The sequence below is a fragment of the Ursus americanus genome, chromosome 5, assembly GCF_024610735.1.
Source record: "Ursus americanus isolate L20-20 chromosome 5, mUrsAme1.1.p, whole genome shotgun sequence".
NCBI classification, from domain to species: domain Eukaryota; kingdom Metazoa; phylum Chordata; class Mammalia; order Carnivora; family Ursidae; genus Ursus; species Ursus americanus.
In genome coordinates, this window is record NC_142131.1 from 76183037 (window position 1) to 76206954 (window position 23918).

A 23918-nucleotide genomic window follows, 5' to 3' on the forward strand; every position below is an offset into this window, starting at 1 on the left:
CAGGCCTGTTTTTCGGTCTTTGACATGGGACAGCTGTTAGTTTCCTTGTATCTACGTCTTCATTATAAGTCATTTCGAACAGTTTCTAACAGACCACCATCCTCATCAAACCAGGTCAGGTAACCTTGCTAGAATCTTTGACTTGGTGAGCTGGTCAGGGAAGACATAGGAAGAAAGACCCCACGAGTGGGGTGGTCCACGAGCTGCGACACACAGCCTGAAAGCCAGGGTCAGCCTCTTGACCACGTGCTCGGCAGTTCAGAGCAGACAGGAGGCAGGAGGCCCGGCCTCGGGAAATCAGGGGCCCGCGAGCATCAAACATCCACTTACCTGGTGGGCAGATGCACGCGGTCGGTGCTTCCCGAACTGTCCGGTGCTTGGCCAGTCCCTCCAACTTCTGGACCAGAAAGAAAAGAGAGGGGGAGAAAAAATGAGCATGAGTTTGAGAGCGGACAGGGGCAGAAGTGGAAAAATCAGCAACCACCGATGTATTGGAAAGATCGACAATGGGGGTGGCACAGTGGGGCACATTTTTTTTTACCAGGCAGTTAAATGCTATCGGCAGTTTTAGCATGAGAGGAAAAACCAAAATAACCGTGCAACGATCACTTGGGAGTCCCTGACAAGAAGGTGGCAGGTTTCTGCTCTGTTACAGCATTTAAAAAAAAATTTTTTTTTAATTTTTAATTTTTAAAATTTTTTTAAAGATTTTATTATTTATTTGAGAGAGAGAGAGAGCATGAGCAGGGGGGAGAGGCAGAGGGAGAAGCAGACCCCCGCTGAGTGGGGAGTCAGACGTGCGGCTTGATCCCAGGACCCCAAGGATCATGACCTGAGGTGAAGGCAGACGCTTAACAGACGGAGCCCCCCAGATGCCCCTGTTACCCATTTTCAAACATGAATCCGGAGAAGCCAGAGAGACCATACAGTCAGCGTGACGAGGAGAGGGCAGAGAAGTTGGAAGCTGGGCCTGGGCAGCCAACTCCTGGTCCTTAGGTCGGATCCGAACCCAGGACGCCCTGGGGCCCCCTCGCAGCCACCTCCACAGCCCATGGGGCCTCAGACCCCAGGCCCAGCCCTAATCCGCCCTGATGACCTCTTCCTTCCTTCTTACCAGCAGGGATCCTTGGCCTAGAAAATTTGGCTCCGTCCATTTAACAAGAATCTCTACACATGCCCAGCCCTGTGTTACATTTGGCAGAAGGGAAGAGAATTACCCCAGAATTAGGGCCAAACATCCCAGCTCCACTATTTTCCTAACTCACAGCACAGCTTGGCACAATCACTGCCTGATGGGCCAGTCGGAGTAACCTCGGAGGCCCGATTACTGTCCCTGTCTCGCACATCGGGGACACGCTTGGGAAAAAAAAAAAAAGAAATTAGTCCCCAAACCCAAATCCAGGTTGAGGAGAGTGAAATGACGGGCCCATAATCCCCAAACGAGCCAAGACTTGAGTCCTAACAAGAAAAAATAAAGTATTAACCTTTCCTTAGAAAGCAAACAAATTTAAAAAATCTCCCTCAAAGCAAAACAAAGCAAATCCCAAATGGGATAACCTGAATGACAAAACATGATACTACCACCAGAAGGTTCAAACATAAAAATGTAATCTTTCTCAGGGTGCCCTGGGTGGCTCAGTGGGTTAAGCACCTGATTCTTGGTTCCAGCTCAGTTCATGATCTCAGGGTCGTGAGATCGAGCCCCACGTTGGGCTCCGTGCTCAGCACAGAGTTGGCTTGGGATTCTCTCTCCCTCTCCCTCTGCTCCTCCTCCTTGTGCAAGCGCTCTCTCTCTCGGAATAAATAAATAAAACTTTTTAATAAATGTCATCTTTCTCAACAAAAATAAATAAAAATTTAAAATACCTTGAAAACAGTACAGGAAGCAAATAAAACTGTTATTTTTGTTTGGCCTTTTTTTTTTTTTTTTTTTTTTTTAAGTAATCTCTGTGCCCAACGTGGGGCTCCAACTCACAACCCTGAGATCAAGTCGCATGCTCTATGGACTGAGCCAGCCAGGCGATCCCCAAACTGTTACGTTTAAAGCACTGCTTTAGACGAGGTGAGGAGGGCACCCCCACTTTTGAGCCCCTGAGCACCAAGCCTGGAATTGTCACAGGAGAGGGGACTTCACAGCCAAGCCCGGTCTGCCTCTGGCAGGAGCAGCCCAGGACCAGGAGCTCCGGCCACCTGCCAAGCACTTCCAGGGTCCACCTCCAGCCCTGCCAGCCTCACCCCCATTTTACAGATGGGCCACAGAGGCTGATACCCACAAGAGAAGGAGTGAAAGCCTGCAAGTTTTGAGGGGACACAGGGACGTGGTTATACACCCCGTGGCAGAGGCTGCATGGCAGGGGTACCACAGACAGGCAGAGGGTGGAAGGGTGCTGCCTTTACGTGCACTAACTTGTCCGTCTTCATCGCACCTCCCCAGCCCCCCAAGACCTCAGCTTGCCCCAGAAATCAGAACCTGGCTGGGCTTCTGGACGCAGGCTCCCAGCTCCCAGCTGGACCCCTACCTGTCACTCACTTCTGCTCTGGTCCACCTGGCCCAGAGCGACCCTAAGCCACCCGGAGCTCCCCTGGGCGCTACACCACCCCAGGGGTGGGTGAGAACATCTCCACTAGCAGTAGCAGCAGATGGCAACCCTCCCAGCTCTGCAACCCGCGCTCCCCACCCCCAGCGCCACCCCCAGCAGTGCGGACCCTGTGGCCCACTAGCGACCATGTCTCTGAGCCAGAGTACCGAAGCTGCCCGCGGACGTGGATACAGGCTGGAGCGGGGTCTCAGAACTCACTTTCTTCCCCCACTGTATTTGCAGATACTGTTACAGATTTCAAAATGTACACGGCAAACAAATACAGCCTTCTCGTTCAAGCCCGTCAAGTTGTGTGAGACGCTCTCTCATCTGTTTTTATCACTACTAGACCGGCTAGAAGCCGCACTCGCTTCCTTGTTGGAAACCAAAGCATTTAATGCTAAAACCCGATTCGTTTTAACAGCTGATCACATCTGGGCCGCTCTCCTAAAAGGGAGGGAGGGCTTATCACATACCGATAGGAAGCACAATTACTTCCAAAGGGCTCTTATCTAAAATAAAAAGCTAAACAGGAAGCTATTGGGGGTGGGGGGGTTAACCTTATTGTTAATGCTCGTAGGTGGGGTCATAACGTAATGGGATCGAGTTTTTGTTTGGTCACTGACTCTAACTCCGTCTATGCGTCTATGCGTGTGTTTCTCTGGATTATACGGAGAATCTGCATTTTTATCTGCTAGTCCCCTGCCCTCCACCCCCACCCTCCACCCCCCCCAGGCGCCTAACTTTCTGTGGGTTTGAAATACCACTGCTATGAACACAAAGTGAAATGTTTGAATTAGAAACCCAATCCCACAATCTTTATTTCCATGCTTCGCTTTTTCTTCTCTAATTCTAAGAAAATATTCTTTTGCATCCAGGTTTGTAAAATGATTTAAAGGCCTCAACTTTTTTTTTTTTTTTTTTTTGCATTCAATTATCTGGCAGCACCCCTCGCATCTGCAAACAATATGGTCCTGGTTTTACATATGCAAACAAGTCCTGACTCCAAAAGTAACTAAAGGAGGAGTTTCAGAGAAAAGTCCCTGAGACTTTGGGAGCTTTCCCTCCACCAGTCCGGAGGAGGAGAACTTGAAGTTGGAGTTGGGGGAGGGGCAGCGAGAGCAGGGGGAAATCTTGGTTCTCAGAAAAGCATTACGCTGTTAGATGATAGATTTATTAATGACCTGTGGGAGCACTAGTCTGGGATGCTCGGCCAGATGCTTTTTTTTTTTTTTAAAGATTTTATTTATTTATTCGACAGAGATAGAGACAGCCAGTGAGAGAGGGAACACAAGCAGGGGGAGTGGGAGAGGAAGAAGCAGGCTCATAGCGGAGGAGCCTGATGTGGGGCTCGATCCCACAACGCCGGGATCACGCCCTGAGCCGAAGGCAGACGCTTAACCGCTGTGCCACCCAGGCGCCCCATCGGGCAGATGCTTGATCACAGCCTCGAACGGGTGCATTCTGATGAAATATAGATGAATACACGTAGAAGGATGTCACAATTTATTTCTGTAAAATGGCACAAATAAAGCCAAAAGACATTCCTGTCCTCTTTGACAGAAGATTCCTGCTCTCGGGAAGAAATCGCAGGGAAGTAAAAATCAGCAGGAGCAAATGATACCCATGAAGTTGTGCCCCCCGAAACAGTGGGAGCAGTTTAGAGAAGGATGGTGAAACTCTCCGTGATGAAACTGTCATATTTCGTGAAATGTCACTAGCAACACTGCATAGCAAGAAGTGGGCGGGGGATGTTTATGATACCGTAAATAAAAGGTCTATATCTGTGTAAAAATTCAGGCATGGGGTGGCAGCAGCTACCGAAACACAAAGCCCCCTGCGTGTCGGGATTATGGTGATTTACTTCTTTAGAAGTCCTTGCCGTATTGTCAGACCATCTTTTCAGTTAAAAAAAAAAAAAGCCTGGAAGAAGAGGAAGAACCAAAATGAAGCCCTCAAGTCGCCCTGCCAAGGACCATTTGTGAATGGCAGACAGATGATTCTAGCACCACAAGCACCAGACGACCCTCTCTGCTCCCCCCACAAATCCTCTGCCCTCCTTCCACTCTCACAGGGAGGGGCCCCTGCTGCATTGTCACTGAGGCCAGCCACCCCAGAGGGCAGTGAGACCTGGCCTCTGACATTCTTTTTTGCATAGCTCATCACGGAGATGAGGAGGACATCAAATACAAGGTATTATTACTGAGTTACTGATGGTTTATGGGGCCAGGCACAGTGCCAACAGCCGCCACCTCCTCCAGACCTGCCAAGACCCCCACCCCCACCCCCACCAAGAGGTGGGGACTATTGTGCCCATTGACAGATGAGAGCACTGAGACTCCAGAGGGCGATGTAATAAGCATCAGGGTGGGCCCTGCACCCTGGTGTCCACCAACTCCAACCGCAAAGCATGGCCCGCTCCGCTTACAAGCCGTCTTCGTGTCCCAACCAACCAACCAAACAAAAAGTTGCCATCCACAGCCAGGCCAGACAGCATGAAAAGGACAGAAATCAGGTCCGGGGTTGCTGAAGGTTGGAGGAGTGTGAGACGTGAAGTACAAGGAGCCACTGTGAGGCTGATCGAACTGCTCGGTGTGGCACTGAGACGCTGGACACGTGACTCTGGGCAGTTGTCAAAACCAGTAAGACTGGACGTCGCAAAGAGTGAACTTTAACGGATACACATTTTCTTTACAAATCAACCCGGATGTGGGAGAATCTCTGGACGAAACGTAGGCTGTGACGAATGAATCTAGCTACGTTAAGACTGCTGCAAGTGGTGGGAAAAGCGGGCAGCTGACCTAAGTAACTTTGCAAAATAGTGTTTTGTTTTTTTTTTTAAAGATTTTATTTATTTATTTGACAGAGATAGAGACAGCCAGCGAGAGAGGGAACACAGGCAGGGGGAGTGGGAGAGGAAGAAGCAGGCTCATAGCACAGGAGCCTGATATGGGGCTCGATCCCACAACACCGGGATCACGCACTGGGCCGAAGGCAGACGCTTAACCACTGTGCCACCCAGGCGCCCCTACAAAATAGTGTTTTGATGGAGAGCTATCAGACTGAACACAAAAGGAGCCGTACAGAGACGCTGTCCTGCGGCAGGGAAAGTTGTCTCTCCCTGTCTCACTGGGCGACGGGCATTAACGAGGGCAATTCTGAAAGGTCGGCGATTTTGAAACTACTTTACACATACATTAGCGTTGAATGAGTGAGTAAATAGACTATGGGTGATGAGAGCCAGGCTTCTCACTGTCCAAGAAAGAAGTTATAAAGACGCAAAGGGGGAGAGACAGAATGACCCGTGTGGTGCTGGATGGGTCAGCGACGCCACTACGAGGTCATATCTAATTTACACAGAAAGAGACATACGGAAATAATCAGAGGTACGTGTACATAGGGGAGTGGATATTCAGGCAGATACATACACTAGCTGTGTGCAGAGACGACCTACAACCAAGGACATCCTGGAAGCAGCAAGCACACCCCGTACCTGAATCTTGGTTTCTAAATACCACTTTCCAAGAAAAGGAAGCAGGGCTCCTTGGAGAAATGGCTGATTCTAACCCAGGGCAGGAAATACACAAGATGAACCACCAGTGCCTTGTAGTGGCAGAAAGTAAGGAAGTCCTTTTTGAAAAAAGGAGGTGGGGGAAGAGTATGTCAAAGAAACACAGAACCTACCTGAAAGGGCTCAGAATGGCCCAAGTTGGAACAATTTAGGCAACAAAATAAATAATGATGTATTAGATTATCTATCACCCGAAGGATAGGTTAGAAACCCATCAGTCCGTACTGATAGAGATGATTGAATAAATAAGTGGGAAGAGACAAATCTTCCAATAATATATGAAGATACTCCCCTCTCCAGGAGGTGGAGCAAAATTCCCTACTTCTTGAGTGAAGGCTAGACTCACTTCCGAAAGACCGAGAAAGGAAAATAGCGGGACTTTATAAGGTAGAAATCTGGCAGATACTACTTGAACCAAGTGATCGAGGTTAATGTCACCAGTGATAGGTCATGTGACATCACGGACCCCTGACATGACACCACGAGAATGGCAATCCACTGTAGTGCTCTTCTCCCCAAGACCGCAGAATCCAGTCTAATCATCAGAGCAGCCCAAACTGAGGGACAGTCTACAAACTACCTGACCAATATGTCCAAAAATGGTCAAGGTCATGAAAAACATGAAAGACTGAGAAACCATCATAGACCAAGGAGACCAAGGAGACATGAAAACAAAATGCAACGTGGTATCCAGGGTGGGATCTGGGAACAGGAAGGGGACTTTAGAGGAAAAACCAGAGAGATCTGAATAATGTCTGTAGTTCCCTCTATAAAATTGGGTAAAAAGAAATCACTAAGTCCCTTAACACCCACTGAGGTACAGCTTTGTTATTTCTATAACACATCTATTTTTTTGAATCGAGGTGAAATTCACACCGCATAAAATTAAAGTGAACAATGTTAAAGGGAACAGTTGGTGGCACATGCAACCACCCCTTAGCCAGCTCTGTCTAGTTCTAAAACATTCTCATGACCCCAAAAGGAAATCCTGTGCCCACTAAGCAGCTGCTCCCCATTCCCCCCTCCTCTGAGCCCATGGCAGCTGCCAATCTTTCTGTCTCTATGGATTCACATATTCTGGAACATAATATACATAATATATGACCTTCTGTATCTGGTTTCTTTCACTTAGCATAATGTTCTTGAGCTTTGTCTACTCCGTGGCATGAATCAGCACTTCATTTCTTTTCATGGCTGAATAATATTGTCGGGTGTCTACACCACAATTGGTTTATCCATTCATCTGTCGATGGACATTTGGGCTGTGTTCACCTTTGGGCTATTGTGAACAGTTGGGCTGTGAACACGAGTGTATGTATTTGTTGGAGTACCTGTTTTCAGTTCTTCTGGGTACATACCTAGAAGTGGAATTGCTGGGTCATATGGTTAAGGCCATATATTATGTTTTGAGTACCCACCAAACTTCTCCACAGTGGCTGAACCATTTGATATTACCACCAACAATGTATGAAGGTTCCAGTTTCTCCCCATCCTCCTCAACGGATCCTAGTGGGTGTTGAGTGGTATCTCATTGTGATTTTGATCTGCACGTCCCTAATGACTAATGATGTGGAGCGTCTTTCTCATGGGCTTGCTGATCATTTGCTATCTTGTTTAAAGAAATGTCTGTTCAAGTCCTTTGCCCATTTTTAAGTTGGGTTGGCTTTCTGTTGTTGAGCTATAAGAGTCCTTTACATTTTCTGGATACTACATCCTTATCAGATATATGATTTGCAAATATTTCCTCATATGACAGATCTATTATTAATCAAGATCCTAACCATCTCCAACCAAGACACAATATGGGTGCATTAAAATCATCTTAAAGGGCGCCTGGGTGGCTCAGTGAGTTAAGCGTCTGCCTTTAGCTCAGGTCATGATCCCAGGGTCCTGGGATTGAGTCTCGCATTAGGCTCAGCGGGGAGCCTGCTTCTCCCTCTCTCTCTGCCCCTCCCCCGTTCATGCTTGCTCTTTCTCTCTCTTTAAAAAAAAAATAAATAAATAAGAAAACAAATAAAATCATCTTAAAAATTGGAAGTGGTGGGAATAGACCCACAGCTTCATGCTGGTCCTCACGTTACTCTTTGTTGAGATATTGCTAGATTAATAATGGGATATTGTTACTAAAGAATTGGACCTGGCGTTTTTTAGTTAATAGTAATTGTATTAGTTTTTAATTGCTGCATAACAAATTGTCACAAATCATCAGCTTCAAACAACACCTATTTACTAGGGTTTCTGTGGTCAAAGGTCTGGACACAGTTTGGTTCTCTGCTCGTGGTTTCCTGAGGCTGAAATCAATGCATTGGCTGGGTGTTTCTTTCTGGACTTCTGGGTCCTCTTTCAAGCTCATATGGTTCCTTGTGGTCTGTGAGCCTCGTTCTCTTGCTGGCTGCCAGCCAGGGGCTGCTCTCAGCATCTAGAGGCCACCACAGTTCCTTGACATGTGGCCCCCCTCCACACAGCCTCTCATGCTTCAGATCTCTCTGACTTCAGGAAGGGCCCAGTCCCTTCTAAGGACTCACCTGCTTGGGTCAGGCCCACCAAGGATAAATGCTGTAATGAACTCAATCAACTGATTGGTAACTCAGTCCCGGGAACGATCCTATCATAATCACAGGTTCTGCCTACACTCAAGGGGAGGGAATCACACAAAGTGTGTACGCCAAGGGGTGGGAATCCTGAGGGCTCTCCTACACCTCTGCCTGCTAGAGTAAGGTATCACAGTTAATTTCTTACTTTTGATGAATGTGCTACAGTTATGTACATATGTAAGCATATTTTTCTATCATTCTAAAATTATTTCAAAAAATTTTAAAAGCCACATCATGGATTTCTACTTCCGGGCAAGATACAGTAGCACAACTATATTTATCCTCCTGCATAAAATAGCACCACCAAAACCCAAAAAAACAACAACAACAAAATCTGCAAATAAAATGTAGGGAACACAGGTTTTGAAGACATTGATACCAAGCAGGAAAGCAGCATGATCTCAGAGAACAAGGGTTTTAGCTTCCTGCCTGGGGAGAGTTTCCAGGCTGTAGCACAGGCAGGGAAAACAGACATGGAGCCTGGCAGCCTTCTGAAGTTGGACAGATGGAGCCGGAATGCCCACAATCACCAAACTACAGAAAGAGCCCAGATGCCTGTCAACAGATGAGTGGATAAAGAAGATGTGGTATATATACACAATGGAATACTACTCGGCCATCAGAAAAATGAACTCTTACCATTTGCAATGACGTGGATGAAACTAGAGGGTACTATGCTAAGGGAAATAAGTCAATCAGAGAAAGACAATTCTTATATGATTTCACTCATATGTGGAATTTGAGAAACAAAACAGGGAATCATAGGGGAAGGGAAGGAAAATAAAATAAGATGAAATCAGAGAGGGAGACAAACCATAAGAGACTCTTAACTATAGGGAACAAACAGGGTTGCTGGAGGGGAAGGGGGGTGGAGGAATGGGGTAACTGGGGGATGGGCATTAGGGAGGGCGCATGATGGAATGCGCACTGGGTGTTGTATGCAACTGATGAATCACTGAACTCTACCTCTGAAACTAATAATACACTCTGTGTTAATTAATTGAATTTAAATAAAATAGATGTTTTTTAAAGAAGAGATGGAGCTGGGAGTCCAGGGATGCCAGGCAGTTGGGGCTGCAGAGCAGAGGAGCCGAGAGAACCAGAGATCTGGGAGGGTTCTTTGCAGATGTTCCATGGGGCACTGATCAGCACATGTGGGAGGCAATGACCCAAGGCCAGGGGAAGAACCACCTAAAAGGATGCAGGGAACAGCACGTAGTTCTTACACGGGACTGGGAAGGGTGCCCATTCCCCCAGCCAGACAGGTGAACCAAGTAGAGCTCCAAGAAGAGTCTTGCCTAGACATAGGGAGTAATCAGTCCTAGACTACACGTGGCTCTGGTCCCACCTAATGGATCCTAAAAACAAGACCCAAAGGATCCAACTACTTCCAAACAACTGTAATCCAACAAAGCTCATGAAAATTTACAGAAATACAAAAATATTCAATATCCAATGAGGTAAAACTCATGATGTCCAGCATCTAATAAGAAATTACCAGTGGTGGGGGGGGGTGTGCCTGGGTGGCTCAGTTGGTCCAGCGTCTGCCTTTGGCTCAGGTCATGATCCCAGGGTCCTGGGATCGAGTCCCACATCAGGCTCCCTGCTCAGTGGGGAGTCTGCTCCTCTCTCTGCCTGCCTCTCCCCCTGCTTGTGCTCTCTCTGACAAATAAATAAATAAATAAAATCTTTAAAAAAGAAAAGAAAGAAAGAAATTACCAGCAGGACAACAGGCCCCATAATGAGCAGAAAAGTCAGTGAACTGAAACAGACCCACGACTGCCACAGATGTTAGAATTAGCGCCCCCCCCCCAGACCATAAAACGAGGATTGCGACTACATGGTACACGGTCAGGGAGTTCAGTAGAGGCGCCAAAGATACTAAAATACCTACACTGAAATTCTAAGAGTGAAAACTACCATGTCTGAGGTGAAAGACAGAGCAGAGAGGATTGATGGCAAGATTAGACACTGCAGAAGAGAAGATTAGTGAACCTGAAGACAGCAGTAGAAATTATCCAAAATGAACAGAGAGAAAGAATGAAAAAGAAAAGAAGAGCGTCCGTGAGCTTTGGGTCTTCCAGTGCACATGTAAGTACAGTCTCCAAATTGGGGGAAAGAGAGAGGGAGAGTAGAGCAGAAAAAAATACTTTGAGCAGTGAGTGCCAGAACATTGTTCAAAGTTTGATAATAACTATAACCCCAGAGATTCAAGAATCTCAGGGAAACTCAAGCACAATAAACACGACGAAAATTGCACCAAGGCAGGCACATTGCATTCGAACTGCTTCAAACCAGGGATCAAGAGAAAATGTTAAAAGCAGCCAGAGGGAAAAGGACCCATGACATGGATACTAGAACTCTCGTTCTATTAAGGCTGCTGGTGGGAATGTAAAATGATACAATGGCTTTGCACAACAGCTGGGCAGCTTCTTGAAAAGTTAGTCATACACCTATCAGACGATCAACCATTTCATTCCAAGGTCTGTATAACGAGACACGAAAGCAGGTGTCCATACAAAGACTTGTACACAAATGTTAACAGCAGCTTTCTTTGTAATCGCCCCAAACTGGAAACAACCCAAATGTCCATTAACAGGTGAGGGGATAAACAAAGGATGGCATTTCTTTATAATGAAATAACACTTGGGGGTGCCTGGGTGGCACAGCGGTTAAGCGTCTGCCTTCGGCTCAGGGCGTGATCCTGGCGTTATGGGATCGAGCCCCACATCGGGCTCCTCCGCTATGAGCCTGCTTCTTCCTCTCCCACTCCCCCTGCTTGTGTTCCCTCTCTCGCTGGCTGTCTCTATCTCTGTTGAATAAATAAATAAAATCTTTATTAAAAAAAAAAAGAAATAACACTTGGTAAGGAAAAAGAATGAACTAATAATATATGCAAAAATGCAAATGCATCTCTCAATAATTATACTGAGCAAAGGAAACCAGACACCCTACCCCCTGCAAAAAAAGAAGCAGAATTTTGTGTCATTCTTTTTGTATAAAAATCCTAAAAAAAAAGAAGACAAATCCATAGTGAGAGAAATCCGTGACACCTGGGTGGCAGGATGGGACAGAATTCAAGGGGACAGGAGAAGCTTTTGAGGGTGATGCATACATTCACTACCTTGACTGTAGAGATGGTTTCACATTTGCACACATGTGGTCACAAGGTCTCAAATTGTAATTTTAAAATACTTGGAGTTCATTATGTATCAAATATACCTTTAAAAAATGATAAGGACAAAAACACTCTGGCCCTGGCTCCCACAGGCTTGGCTCCCCATCCCTCGGGGTGGGGGAGCAGGTGTCCTGGGGTCAAAAGGCATCAACTTCACCCCACCGGGCTTGGGTTTCCACCTCAGTGCCAGGAAAAGTTCGGTAGAGTCGAGGGAAGACAGTTGGTGAGAGCAGCTAGCCCAGCCCCGGCGTTCGGCAGGAGCTCAGACACGTTTCTCTAAGGAACATGGGGTTTCCTCAGTGACTCCCGCCGGCATGCTGAGTGACTTCCAAACCACATGGGCACACATTTCCTCAAGGGTCCTAGCTCAGCCCTGAAACATGCTGGCATGCTTTGATAAGTTCAGTGTTCAAAGGAGATGGAATTCTTCAGCGATCTTTAATTCATGTTCCTTTTTTTTTTTTTTTTTTTAAGATTTTTTTACTTGTCAGAGAGAGAATGCATGAGAGCACAAGCAGGGGGAGTGGCAGGCAGAGGGAGAGGGAGAAGGAGAAGCAGACTCCTGAGGGACTCGATCCCAGGACCCTGGGATCATGACCTGAGCCGAAGGCAGACAGACGCCCAACCCACTGAGCCACCCAGGCGCCCCGTGAGGGTGGTTGGGGAGCGAAGGGAGGGACACCCCGCCACGGCTGTTTAGGAAGATGACCAAGAGGAAAGCAGAGGGGCCAGGCCTGTCTGAGGCACGGAGTGACAGGACCCAGAGAGACCAAGCATTTCCAGAAGGGCCAGGTGCTAAAGGAGGCGCACAGAAGAAAGCCCGGGAAGGAATCATCTTTCTCCAGCTCATCCCATTCGAAGCCCCAAGCGTGAGCCTCGCTACAGGCCGGGGGAGGAGGGAAGAAAAGGGGAGGAACGGTCCCCAGGAAGGGCCCTGGCACGGAGGTGAACGAACACTCCTGGCAGCCGCCACTGGCAGGCTTAGCAGACCGGGAGCGAGGGGCGACGTGACGGCTCACTCATTGTCCTGGGAAGTGCGTGTCACTTATTCCTCAGGGGAACGGAGGGAAGCAGCCACTGTCACCCCTTTTCCAGAGGAGGAAGTAGGGGCTTGGAAAAGCCAACGCATTTGTCCCGGCCCCTGCAGCCAGTTTAGAGGCAGCTCTGGACTCAGACCCCGATCTCGCTGCTCTGGAGCCTGTGGCATGAGTTGGGAGGGCCCAGGGAAAGGGGCTGTCAGGAGGACGCGGGTGGGGCAACCTCTGTGGTGCATATGTGCATGCACACGCCCACAGGCACACCCATGTGCACGCATACACACACACTCTCACACGCACGCATCTAGATGCACACACTCACGTGCATGCACTCACGCACGCTCACACGCACGCATCTATATGCACACACGTGCATGCACTCACACGCACACTCACACGCACGCATCTATTTGCACTCACGTGCATGCACTCACGCACGCTCACACGCACGCATCTATATGCACACACGTGCATGCACTCACACGCATGCTCACACGCACGCATCTATATGCACACACGTGCATGCACTCACGCACGCTCACACGCACGCATCTATATGCACACACTCACGTGCATGCACTCACGCACGCTCACACGCACGCATCTATATGCACACACGTGCATGCACTCACACGCACGCTCACACGCACGCATCTATTTGCACTCACATGCATGCACTCACGCACGCTCACACGCACGCATCTATATGCACACACGTGCATGCACTCACACGCACGCATCTATATGCACACACTCACGTGCATGCACTCACGCACGCTCACACGCACGCATCTATATGCACACACTCACGTGCATGCACTCACGCACGCTCACGCACGCATCTATATGCACACACTCACATGTGTGCACTCTCACACGCATGCACACTCACACGTGCGCATCTCTATGCACACATGTGTGCACACTCACACGCATGCACATTTCCTCTCACGTGCATTTGCACCAGTGCCCTCCGGACCTCACAGCGGCTCAGGCTCACACCCAGGCCACACACCCCAGTCCAACCGCCGCGTGAACTTGCCCTTCACGTGACTGCACCGCACCACGGGGCTGAGAAGAAGATGCCGTGGACGGTGACGGAAAAGGCACCGTTAAATCAACGGACAGACTGCGTTTTCTTGTGCGTGGAGATCCTCCTGGGAGGCCCAACGCTGGGTAGGTTTTATTTCAACTGTCTCCGAAAACCCCCAGAAAGCACTGTAATTGCTTTACAACTTGTTTCACAACTCGAAGTTGGAGGCAAAGTCCGTTTTAGAAGCTGAAATTACCCATTTGAGAGCCCTTCCCCCCCACCCCGATTTTGCGGCTACATCAAAAAAATAAAGATTTTCTCATTTACCAAATGTGACTTGAAGCAGATGTGTGTGAGGCCTCTAATCCATCAGGTTAATCATGAGCATTTGGGGGGGGGGGTGTTCATGCCATGTTGCGTAACCACAAGAACAGACTAATTATTTAAAGCGAATTTATTAGGTGTTTGGGTGCCCTTGCGCAATGAAAAATCCATCTAATAATTTTCATGAATAATTAGGTTTTTATTTTGGTCATAAACGTGAAGTGTGTGTGTGTGTGTGTATGTGTGTGTGTGTGTGTTTAAATGAAAAATCTCATTCCTAAACGAGAAACTGGGGGGGGGGGGGAAATGGGAGTCAGGGAGCCAATTCAGCCCCTGCTTTGCCTCAGCAAAGGAGCAGTCCAGCTTCCCGTCACTGACGCAGACGCCGGACCTGTGTTAATACCTTTTCCACTTCTGTGTGGCCTCCGGAAGCTGGCAGGATCCCAGCATTAAAGGGACCCCGGGGCCTCCTCTCCAACTGGCAAACAGACACACACGCGCCTTCTGGATCCAGGCAAAGAAAGCCATGCGCCGGACGTGTGTGACGTCTGGGGCACTTTGGGCCTGTCGGCTTGTTTAATCCCCACTGAAACCTCACGAGGCAAGTATTATAATCCCCCCTTAACAGCCAGGCAGGGGTGCCTGGGGGGCTCAGTCGGTGTAGCCTCCGCCTCTTGGTTTCGGCTCAGGTCCTGACGTCAGGGTCCTGGGATCGAGCCCCACGTCGAGCTCTGGGCTCGCAAGTGCAGAGTCTGCTTGTCCCCCTCTCTCTCCCAAAGAGACAAATAAAACATTACAAACAAAAACAGATGGGCAAAACAGAGGTTTGGAACCGCAGTCATTTACCAAAGTTACACAGCTGGGAAACGGCAGAGCTGGTCTTGGGGTTGCTTAAAGCTCAAGCGTTCCCTGCCCCCCACGGAGGATGTCCACATGGGCAGGAAAAGCTGCTGCTGTGCCACGCTCGATGACTGCTTCCCACAAGGGTCTGCTGCGAGGCCGAGGGAAAGGGCTCAGCCCCAGGACTCACGTCGCTACCTGGGGGCAGTCACTGTCCCTCCTGCAAGGCTGAAGCCCACCTGCTGGGGGGGCTTGGGGGTGGGAGGCCCGGGTGGGGGCTGGGGTGAGGCCGTGAGGACGCCTATGTGAACCCTTCTGCCCAAGGTGTGCAAAGACAGGCACTCAGTGACCTCCCCGACAGCCTCTAGGCGCACACCGACGTGCCTTGCCTTAAAACTACATCTGCAAACTTAGTTTTTCTCCCGAGCATTCGTGCTTCGTTCTGCAATCTGTTTCCGGACATGATGAAGGGATGTTTTCTGAGGGCCTGTGTCAACAATTAAAGATTAATCCTGATCCTACACATGGAGAAAATCGAACGGGGAAGGAGCCGGAGGTCGTGAGCGGCCTCCAGAGAGCACGCCCAAAACCAAACGACATTTGTTCGCAGAGTTAGAGAGAAGTCACGGGCGCGCGGTGGGCGCAAGGCCGGGCACTTTCAAACTGCTGTTCCAGAAGGGGGTCGGCACCAAACCGAAGCAGGAGCCTGATTCCGAGATGAATCCGCAGTTTTTCTAGATCGCGTTTTAAGGCTCTATTATCAACGGCCTTTTGCTTTCAACGACAACAAAGACGAATGAAGTGAAAAATCCACCCACAAGACAGACGGAATCCACGCTGTCCATTATAAAACCTGACTTCACCAGGTACGGTTTGGGAACACCACAGGTGGATCAAAGACAAATTTGGATATTCTAAAATCGAAACAAAAAACAAAGCCCTAGAGAGGTTCCTCCTGAGGCAGTTACTTACACCCTAGTGAATAACAGAAGACACTTGCCCCATGAAACCACTGGCTGCTCCATTTTCTGCGTCAACAAAAATATGGAAGAGGCCTAGATTCCGGGTGGACAGAAAGATGCAGCTTCCATTGATGGGCTCAGGTGCAGCTGTGACGCAGGGCCACAAAGATCGTGCAGCACCTGGAAACATGTTTTCGACGTGAGGTCGGAATGCACACAAACCAGCTATACGTGGAGCGTGCTCTGTGGTTCGTGGTGGGTAGGTGTCAATCTGTCCGAGGATTAAGGACTGCACGGGATTATGCAAAATGTTAAATAGTCCTTGTTCTAGGGTGGTGGGGTTATCAATAACATTCATCATGTTAAAGCAACATACACTTTGGTTTTTCTTTTGCTTCTTTGTTTTTTAAAGAAAAGGAGGCAAGGGAAGGGTAGGCAAATGGGCATGCTATTGCCCAACACTGGGTCTACCATCCTGGATAAGGAGGTGGTCACAGCCCAGCGGCAGTGGGAGCTGGAGAGCAGAGGAGCGCGGCAAAGGGCAAAGACAAAGGGTCTGCACCTGTCCTGCAAAGAGCAGGGTTGGAAGAACGCCATTTCCCGGCAACACCTCTCAGTGCCTCATGGTGGGGGTTAGAATTAATTAGGGGGGAGAAACGGGTAGAAATCTGGGAGAGGAGACGGCTTCTCTGAAGGCCCCAGAACCCTGTGGGGCCCTGAAGGTGAAGGGCGGGGGATCCAGTGCCCAGAGCTCACCCCTGTGTTGAAACCTGATCCCCAATATGGTGGCATTCGCAGGTGGGGCGGTTGAGAGGTGATGAGGACACGAGGGTGCCGCCTCAGGATGGGATCAGTGCCCTTATTAAAGGACCTCTGAGAGCCCCCTTGCCTCTCCTGCCACGTGAGGACATGGTGAAGACGCCATCTACCAACGAGGAAGCAGGGACCAGACAACGAATCTGCCAGCGCCTCGATCTTGCACTTCCAGCCTCAGAATTGCCAGAAACAAGTGTTTGTTTTTAAGCCACCAGGGCTATGGTGTTTTGTTACAGCAGCTCAAACAGTCTGAGACAGTGGCCTCTAGCCCTTCGTCCAGAGCACGTCGTCTTCCAAACAACCGCACAAAGTCACCAAGGCACACGGTGCCAGGCGAGGCTGTGGCAACCTCCTAGCTGATACATCCCCTTTGTATTTATATTTAAAAAAAAATTTTTAAGGTAGGCTCCACACCCAGCATGGAGCCCAACTCAGGACTCGAACTCACAACCCTGAGATCAAGACCTGAGCTGAGATCAAGAGTCGGACACTTCACCGACCGAGGCACCCAGGCGCCCCGATAAATTCCCTTTCTAATTTAAGCCGGTCTGAGCTGGGGTCCCGTCACATTGCTAACTGAAGGCGGAAGAGTCCAAGGGCGTAGAAAGGCTGGATCTGATGAGATGAAGCTCCTGAGGGTAAAGGGGACATCATGCTCCGGGGACCATGGTTATAACTGCACACGCTCTGGAAGGGAATCTGAGGGCCACGGTGACAGATGGCTGCTGAGAAAAGCCATGGAGACCCATGGCCAGGCGTAAGGGAGGACGAAGAGGGGAGCTTTCTGGGCACATACCTAATGGGTACAGGGCTCCATCCACGAGTTTGGGTGCAGTGATGTCCTTGTCCTCGGAGTGGCTGAGCCAGTTTCTCCAGCCTCACCAGCCTACTGCAGGATGATACAGGTATGCCCCTTCCCCGGTCACTGTGGGGTCAGAACGGCGTCCACTGAAGGGTTAAAGCCCGTAAAGTGCAAGAATGGGGCTGTACCAGAGAGAATCCCCAAACACACCAACCTTGCCTTTGACTCTGACTGGGGGCAGAGCTGGAGACAGGACCCCGAGGGAAACAGAAATTTGGTGGCTGAGAAGTGTTCCCAAAGGGGGTGTGGGTATGACAACTGTGGCAGGCCAGTGGATGACCGTCCCCCATGTGCCCCCATCCTCCTCTGGGGTCACATTCTATAGCACCCACCTGACACTGCAGGTTGGTCCCCAAAACATTCCCAGTCCTCCTTCCTAACAAAGCCACCATTCTCTTCCGGTGGCAACGTGCCCAGCCTCAGGGGAGGAATCAAGATTGGTCCAAGCCTCCTGTGGCAACCCCATTACCCTTGCCAGTGACAGGATGATGGCAATCGTGGGCACTGGCTCTGCTTGGTGGCCATACGGGGAGTCTTCCGAGAGGTGCTGGGAGCTTCCCCCCTGACTCAAACAAAATAGAAAGCCTACTGAGAAGAGGACTCTTTTTCCTGCCCCCTTCCCTTCTGCCTCGGTTACTCTTGTGTGAAGACACGAGCTCGGAGCTGCAGCAGCCGTTTTGAAACCATGAGGAAAAGCCAAGAGAAGGGCAGACACTGACCTGGATCCCCTGGTGGCCGACTCACTGAACTGAGAACTGCCTACTAACTTCCAGGCTCCTCTAGTTATGCAAGGTAACTCAATGACTGAATTGTTGAAGGCACCACGCTCAGCTATATTCCACGACTCATCACCAACGCCTTCCTCTGTATTATTGTATTTGCTTGTCCCTGCACAGGTAGCTGTGACCTTCACATTGGGAAAGAAGAAACTGCCGCTGGGGAAGTTGAAGCGGTTAGAGGACACAGCTAGAAAATGGTAGGACCAGAGCCCTTCTCCCCGCTGGGATAAATTCAGTCCGTTTATGGACTACCCAAGCTCAGGAGCCATGCCGCAAACCTTCAGCACCAGTATGTAAAGGTCCGATTCAAACATTTCCAAAATATGTTTGAAAAAGAAATGCCCTGACAGTTGGCTCGTTCTAAACATGCTATTTTTTTTTGAGATTTATTCATTTATTTTAGAGAGAGAAAGAGAAGATGAGCATAAGAAAGGAGAGGGGCAGGGGGAGAGGGACAAGCAGACTCCGTGCTGAGCGTGGGGCCCGATGTGGGGCTCGATCTCACAACCCTGAGATCATGAACTGAGCTGAAACCAAGAGACGGACGTTCAAAGGACTGAGTCACGCACACACTGCTGTGTTTTAACACTCTAGTTCCTCTTCAGCTTGCATAAATCTTTTGCCTTTTCTTAAACATGTTGCTATTTTAAAAAGCTCTCCCCCACCAAAAAACAAGAAGAAGGAAAGAATAAAGGGAGAAAGTGAGCATGCCAGGAAGTCACCAGAAAGGAACTTTTTGGTCTGGGAGCCAGGAAATGTCAAGGAAACAAATGTCGCCAGGATTGACCCTCCCATCTCCTGTTGTGCCATGGGATTCAAAAACTGGCTTTTTATCAACGTGTTCCCCATAGGGCAGTCCTGACAAGTGGCAGGCTGCCGCAGGGGCCGAAAAAGCTGCATGTGATTCTGGGTTTTACGGTAATTTAACCAATACATATAGTAGTTGATGGTAGGGGAGGAAATTGAATTTTACCCTGAGTCTCTGAGTTTTTCTTGTTTTCAAACTGATGGGTCTGGACAATGGAAGACCAGGAGCCAACAATAAATCCATTGTTAAGCTGGAAATGCTCTCCTCTGAATACAGCTAAATATTTCTTTAATCCTTGCATTAAATTTGTTACTGGAGTATGAAAGCTATTTTATTTACTCTAAAATTTAAGCTGTCGTAATACTGTAATTATAGGTGTAACGAGCTGGGGGGGGGGAGTTGATTACTCCGGCAACCTACTTAAGACACTTAAAAAGCATAATACCAGATGCTTCTTGGGCGTTTATATTTTTGGGTCATAACGAAGATACTATCGTTAATGACTTTTTTATGTTCTGAAAACGATTTCTTTCACTTTTGTGTCATGGGAAGGGTCTTTAATACTCCCAAGTTAGCATGAATATTTCCTTTCTCGTAGCTTCTCTATCTACATTATCGGGCACATCAGCCAGTCTCCAAAAAAAAAAAAGTTATGTCACAGTTCTGTTCCCAAGGGAACAAAGACATCGGGTCCCCTATTAACAGTGGCTTTTGTTGGCTTATTTTGAAAAAAAATTTTTTTTTCTGACATTAAAGTTGTGTGTGGTTGGCAAGGACTGCTCTTCCTCAATTTGGACGCGGTTTCTGCCTCTGAAACTCTGAAAACAAGCTTGTTGATAAAGGACAAGCTGCAGGCACCCTCGCGTGCATAACTACTTCAGCAACAAATTCAAAAGAGGCTTCCCTGAAAACAAATCGGACGGAAAAGCATGTTCAAGTTCAAATGTTCTTCCTTGCAGAGATGCTCAGCTCAGTATTTATTTGTGCTTCCTCTGTAAAGGTTCAAAAGAAGTATCCTCGCATCTATTTAAAGCCAATTACGGGGGCGCCTGGGGGGCTCAGTTGTTAAGCATCTGCCTTTGGCTCAGGTCATGATCTCAGGGTCCTGGGATCAAGTCCCGCGTAGGACTCCCTGCAAGCGGGGAGTCGGCTTCTCCCTCTCCCTCTGCAGCTCCCTCTGCAGCTCCCCCTGCAGCTCCCCCTGCTTGTGCTCTCTCTCTCTCTCTCTCTCTGTCAAATGAATACATAACATCTTAAGAGGAGATAAAGCCAATTACCACCTCCTTGTGATGCGCCTCCCACACCCCCCACCCTCATCTGGGCCAGGGGCTCTCGTCGCCAGCCAGGCTGAGTACATGTCCCATCCAGTGACATTAGTGAGACGAACTGCTTGTTGCACGAACAGACAGACTGGTGCCCTGGGAGAGAGATGCCCCTCACAGGGGACCCCAAACAGCCCAACCCCAAGTGCATTAAACCATGGCGCATCCGACACTCCACCCTCTAATATGTGCTCCTATGCGCTTTTCAACTAACCAAACCCAACCGAGCCAAGTTTAGTTAGCTGGTAGTGCACGCCGCTCCCCGAGGCCCTGTGCCCACGCAGGCTGCCCATTGGTGCGGCGCATTTCAAGTGGAAATCCCCGGATGTGAGATCTCCCCTTTGCCTTTCTGAGAGCACAGAGACTGACAGAGACAGAGAGACATGAAGTCGCATCTAGGTAAAATCAGTGGAGGAGACAGAATGAAGCCACTGCAGTCTCTCCCCTCCGAATCCTTAATCCTCGAGGTCCAGGACCTGCGAATTCCCCCTTTTGAGCAGTGGCTGCTTTCCCAGGTCGTCCACCCTGTCCCCACCACCATGAACCTGGACACAATTTGCAAGGTCCTTGTAAACGGTTTTCCCGGGATTTCTGATTGACTCAGTCGGGGCTTGCGGTTTCTTTTTACGAAGAGGGGCCTCCTCTCCGAAAGAACGGCTGGGGCTAGTGCATGAACAGATAGAAATGGGCCTCCATAAATCAATTCAACACCCTGGTCTCTAGGGATTTGCCGCAATTATGGAAGACCCAGCACCAGTTGCCAGCAGGGCTCCGGGGAGATTTCCAAAGTCTGTGGGCACTTTCAAGACGAAAAGAAGGAAATCAAACCACAAAGCAGCAATTCTGCCCCAAACCACGTTGCTGGGGGAGAGGTAACGCTGGCTTCAATTCAAGTCACTAAGAAACAGGTACTAGAAAGACTAGAAGGTGTGGTGCAGTCTTCTCCCATCCCCCCAAGATTCCAAATGCACTCAAACATTATGGATACACAGCGGGATACATTAATAAAGATCGCAGCTCGCACAGGTGAGGGGAATCAGTAGTAACAGGCCTGGCCTACCTGCTTCTCCTCTACCTTGAAACCCTGGCGCTTTTCCTGCTACAACTGAGGATGCGCCCCTGGGCAGTATACTTGGGATCCGCTTTTCCCAGGAGGAAGAGGGCGGCTCAGGCTAGGGAGGTGAGCACACCCAGGAGACCCAGCCAGTCCACCTGCCTGTCTTGGTTCTATGGGGTTTTTGCTGCACAAAACGTGGAGGTTTTCATGCACATGATGGGTGAGGGCTTTGAGGCTCCAAATGGGGCGTCTGCTTTGAAGACACACGGCAGCAACCTTAACAGAAGTGTCACAGCGTCTCATATGGCACTTCCAACAAGCGCAAGAAAATTCAGGACGTATCTGCATCGCTTGAAACCAGAATTTTTTTTTTCTTCCCCTCATCCTACCAGATTTTCGTGGGCGCTGGGTGTGCACTCAGCTCTAAGAGCCCCAGAACACAGCAACTCCGGGATGGAGCTGCTCGGAAACCTTTCCAAAGGGAGGTGTGCAGGGAAGGTTGGGCAGAGCAGATCCCTCTAAGGGCCCTGGCCCTCGGTCCGTCCGAGGCTTGCCGCCGCCCTGGCCGCCCGCCTGCTGGAGAGCCCGCGCTTCTCCAGGTACGCCAGCACGGGGAACGGTGGCTGCTGTGCCACCGGTGACGAGTCACCCACCCGACCCTTCGCACACGAGCCTGGGCGTTAGTCCGCACCAAGCGCCGGGCGGGAGGCGACCGGTCGGAGCTTGCACCCCCGTGGAGACTCGCCCCCCCCCCCTCGCGGGTCTGTCACAATTTCTAAGTCCGGAGGCTTTCCTCTCTCTTCCTCCCCGTTCCCGAAACGGCCCTTCCAGCTCGCGTTTCCCGCGGCCGCTGCGCCCTGGAAAGCGACCCCGCGGCCGGAGCGGAGACCGCACGACCCCCTCGGGGACCCGCACCCGCAGCCTCCGCCCGCCTCTCCTCAGGGAGACGGCCGCACAGCCCACGCGCCCCGCGCTCAGCCCCCGCCCCCCGCCGCGCCCCGCGCCCCTCACCTCGCGCAGCAGGCGCTCCAGGTGCGGCTCGGCCCAGGCGGCCAGGGCGCCCGGCGGCCCCGCGCGCCGCAGCAGCTCCCGCTCCTCCTCGAGCGCCGCCACCCGGCCCTGCAGCGCGGCCGCCTGGGCGCCCAGCAGCAGGCAGGCGGCCGCCGAGCCCACGGAGAGCAGCAGGCACAACGCGCTCACCGCCCAGGCCCCGGCCGCCGTCGCGGGGCGCCCCCCGCCGCCGCCCGCCGGGCCGTCCTTCCGCGCGTCGCCGCCGGCGCGCTGGCCCGGGCTCATGGCGCGCTGGTCGCGCGTGGCTCTCCGAGGGGGCGGTGCGGCGCGGCGGGCGCGGGCTGGCGCGCGGGGAGCAGGCGGGAGAGCCCGAGGCACGAGGTCGGCCGGGCGCGGGGCTTGGCCTGCGGGCAGCAGCGGAGCGCGGCGCACGCCCCCCTCTCCGCCGCGAGCTCCTCCACAGCGGCCACTTTGGGCAGTTTCCTCTATGCAAATAGACCCTGCCAGAAAAGGAGCCGGGACCCACCCAGGGGAGGAGCGGCCCGGCCGGCCCCGCGCGGCGAGGGGCGGGGGAGGGAAGGGAGCTGGCTCCTCCGAGCCCCCCCACCCCTCCCCGGCGCGCGCCTGGCCGACCCCCGGCGCGGCGCGGACCTGCCGCTCACCTGTCCCGGGCGCCGGGCTGCACCCCGCTGCCGCGCGCGCACCTCGGCGGCTCCTCCGGCCCAGGTCCCCTGCGATCCCGAGAGGACTCCGGGGCGCCCGGACACTCAGCGCCTTCTGCAGCCCACCCCTGGTTGGGGCATCATTCGTGCCTGGAGGAAATGGCCCCTCAACTTGTGAATTAACCTTTCCGACACTTTTTTTTTTTTTTTTTTTTTTTTTAAGTTCAGAACTTCAAACCCCGTGGAAAACTTAGCGAGTCCGGCCTGGATGGTGCCTTAGCGCCGCTCTGTGGCCGAAAGCGATCTCTGCGCGCTCGCCCTTGGAGACGCAGTCGGGGTTGCGATCTCGCCAAGCGGGAAGATGCTCTTAGAATCTTAGCGCTCTCACCATTTATTAGGTGTGGTGCTGGGAGCAGAAATTGTTAAGACCTCGCCGCTGACCTAGAAAGGGTTTTCATTTGGGAAAATCGAGACTATCACAAA

General features: G+C 50.7%; 1 protein-coding gene across 1 annotated transcript in view; it reads right to left on the bottom strand.

Annotated features, from left to right (window-relative positions):
• Positions 1–23243, bottom strand: part of COL23A1 (collagen type XXIII alpha 1 chain) — a 309289-nt gene extending 286046 nt beyond the window's left edge. The window contains exons 1-2 of the mRNA XM_045794937.2: positions 22774–23243; positions 331–397 (exon numbers count right to left, since the gene is read on the bottom strand). Coding sequence (XP_045650893.1) covers positions 331–397; positions 22774–23058 — 352 coding nt within the window. The 5' untranslated portion in view covers positions 23059–23243. The remainder of the gene's footprint in view (positions 1–330; positions 398–22773) is intronic.
• Between the last annotated feature and the right edge of the window lie 675 nt (positions 23244–23918).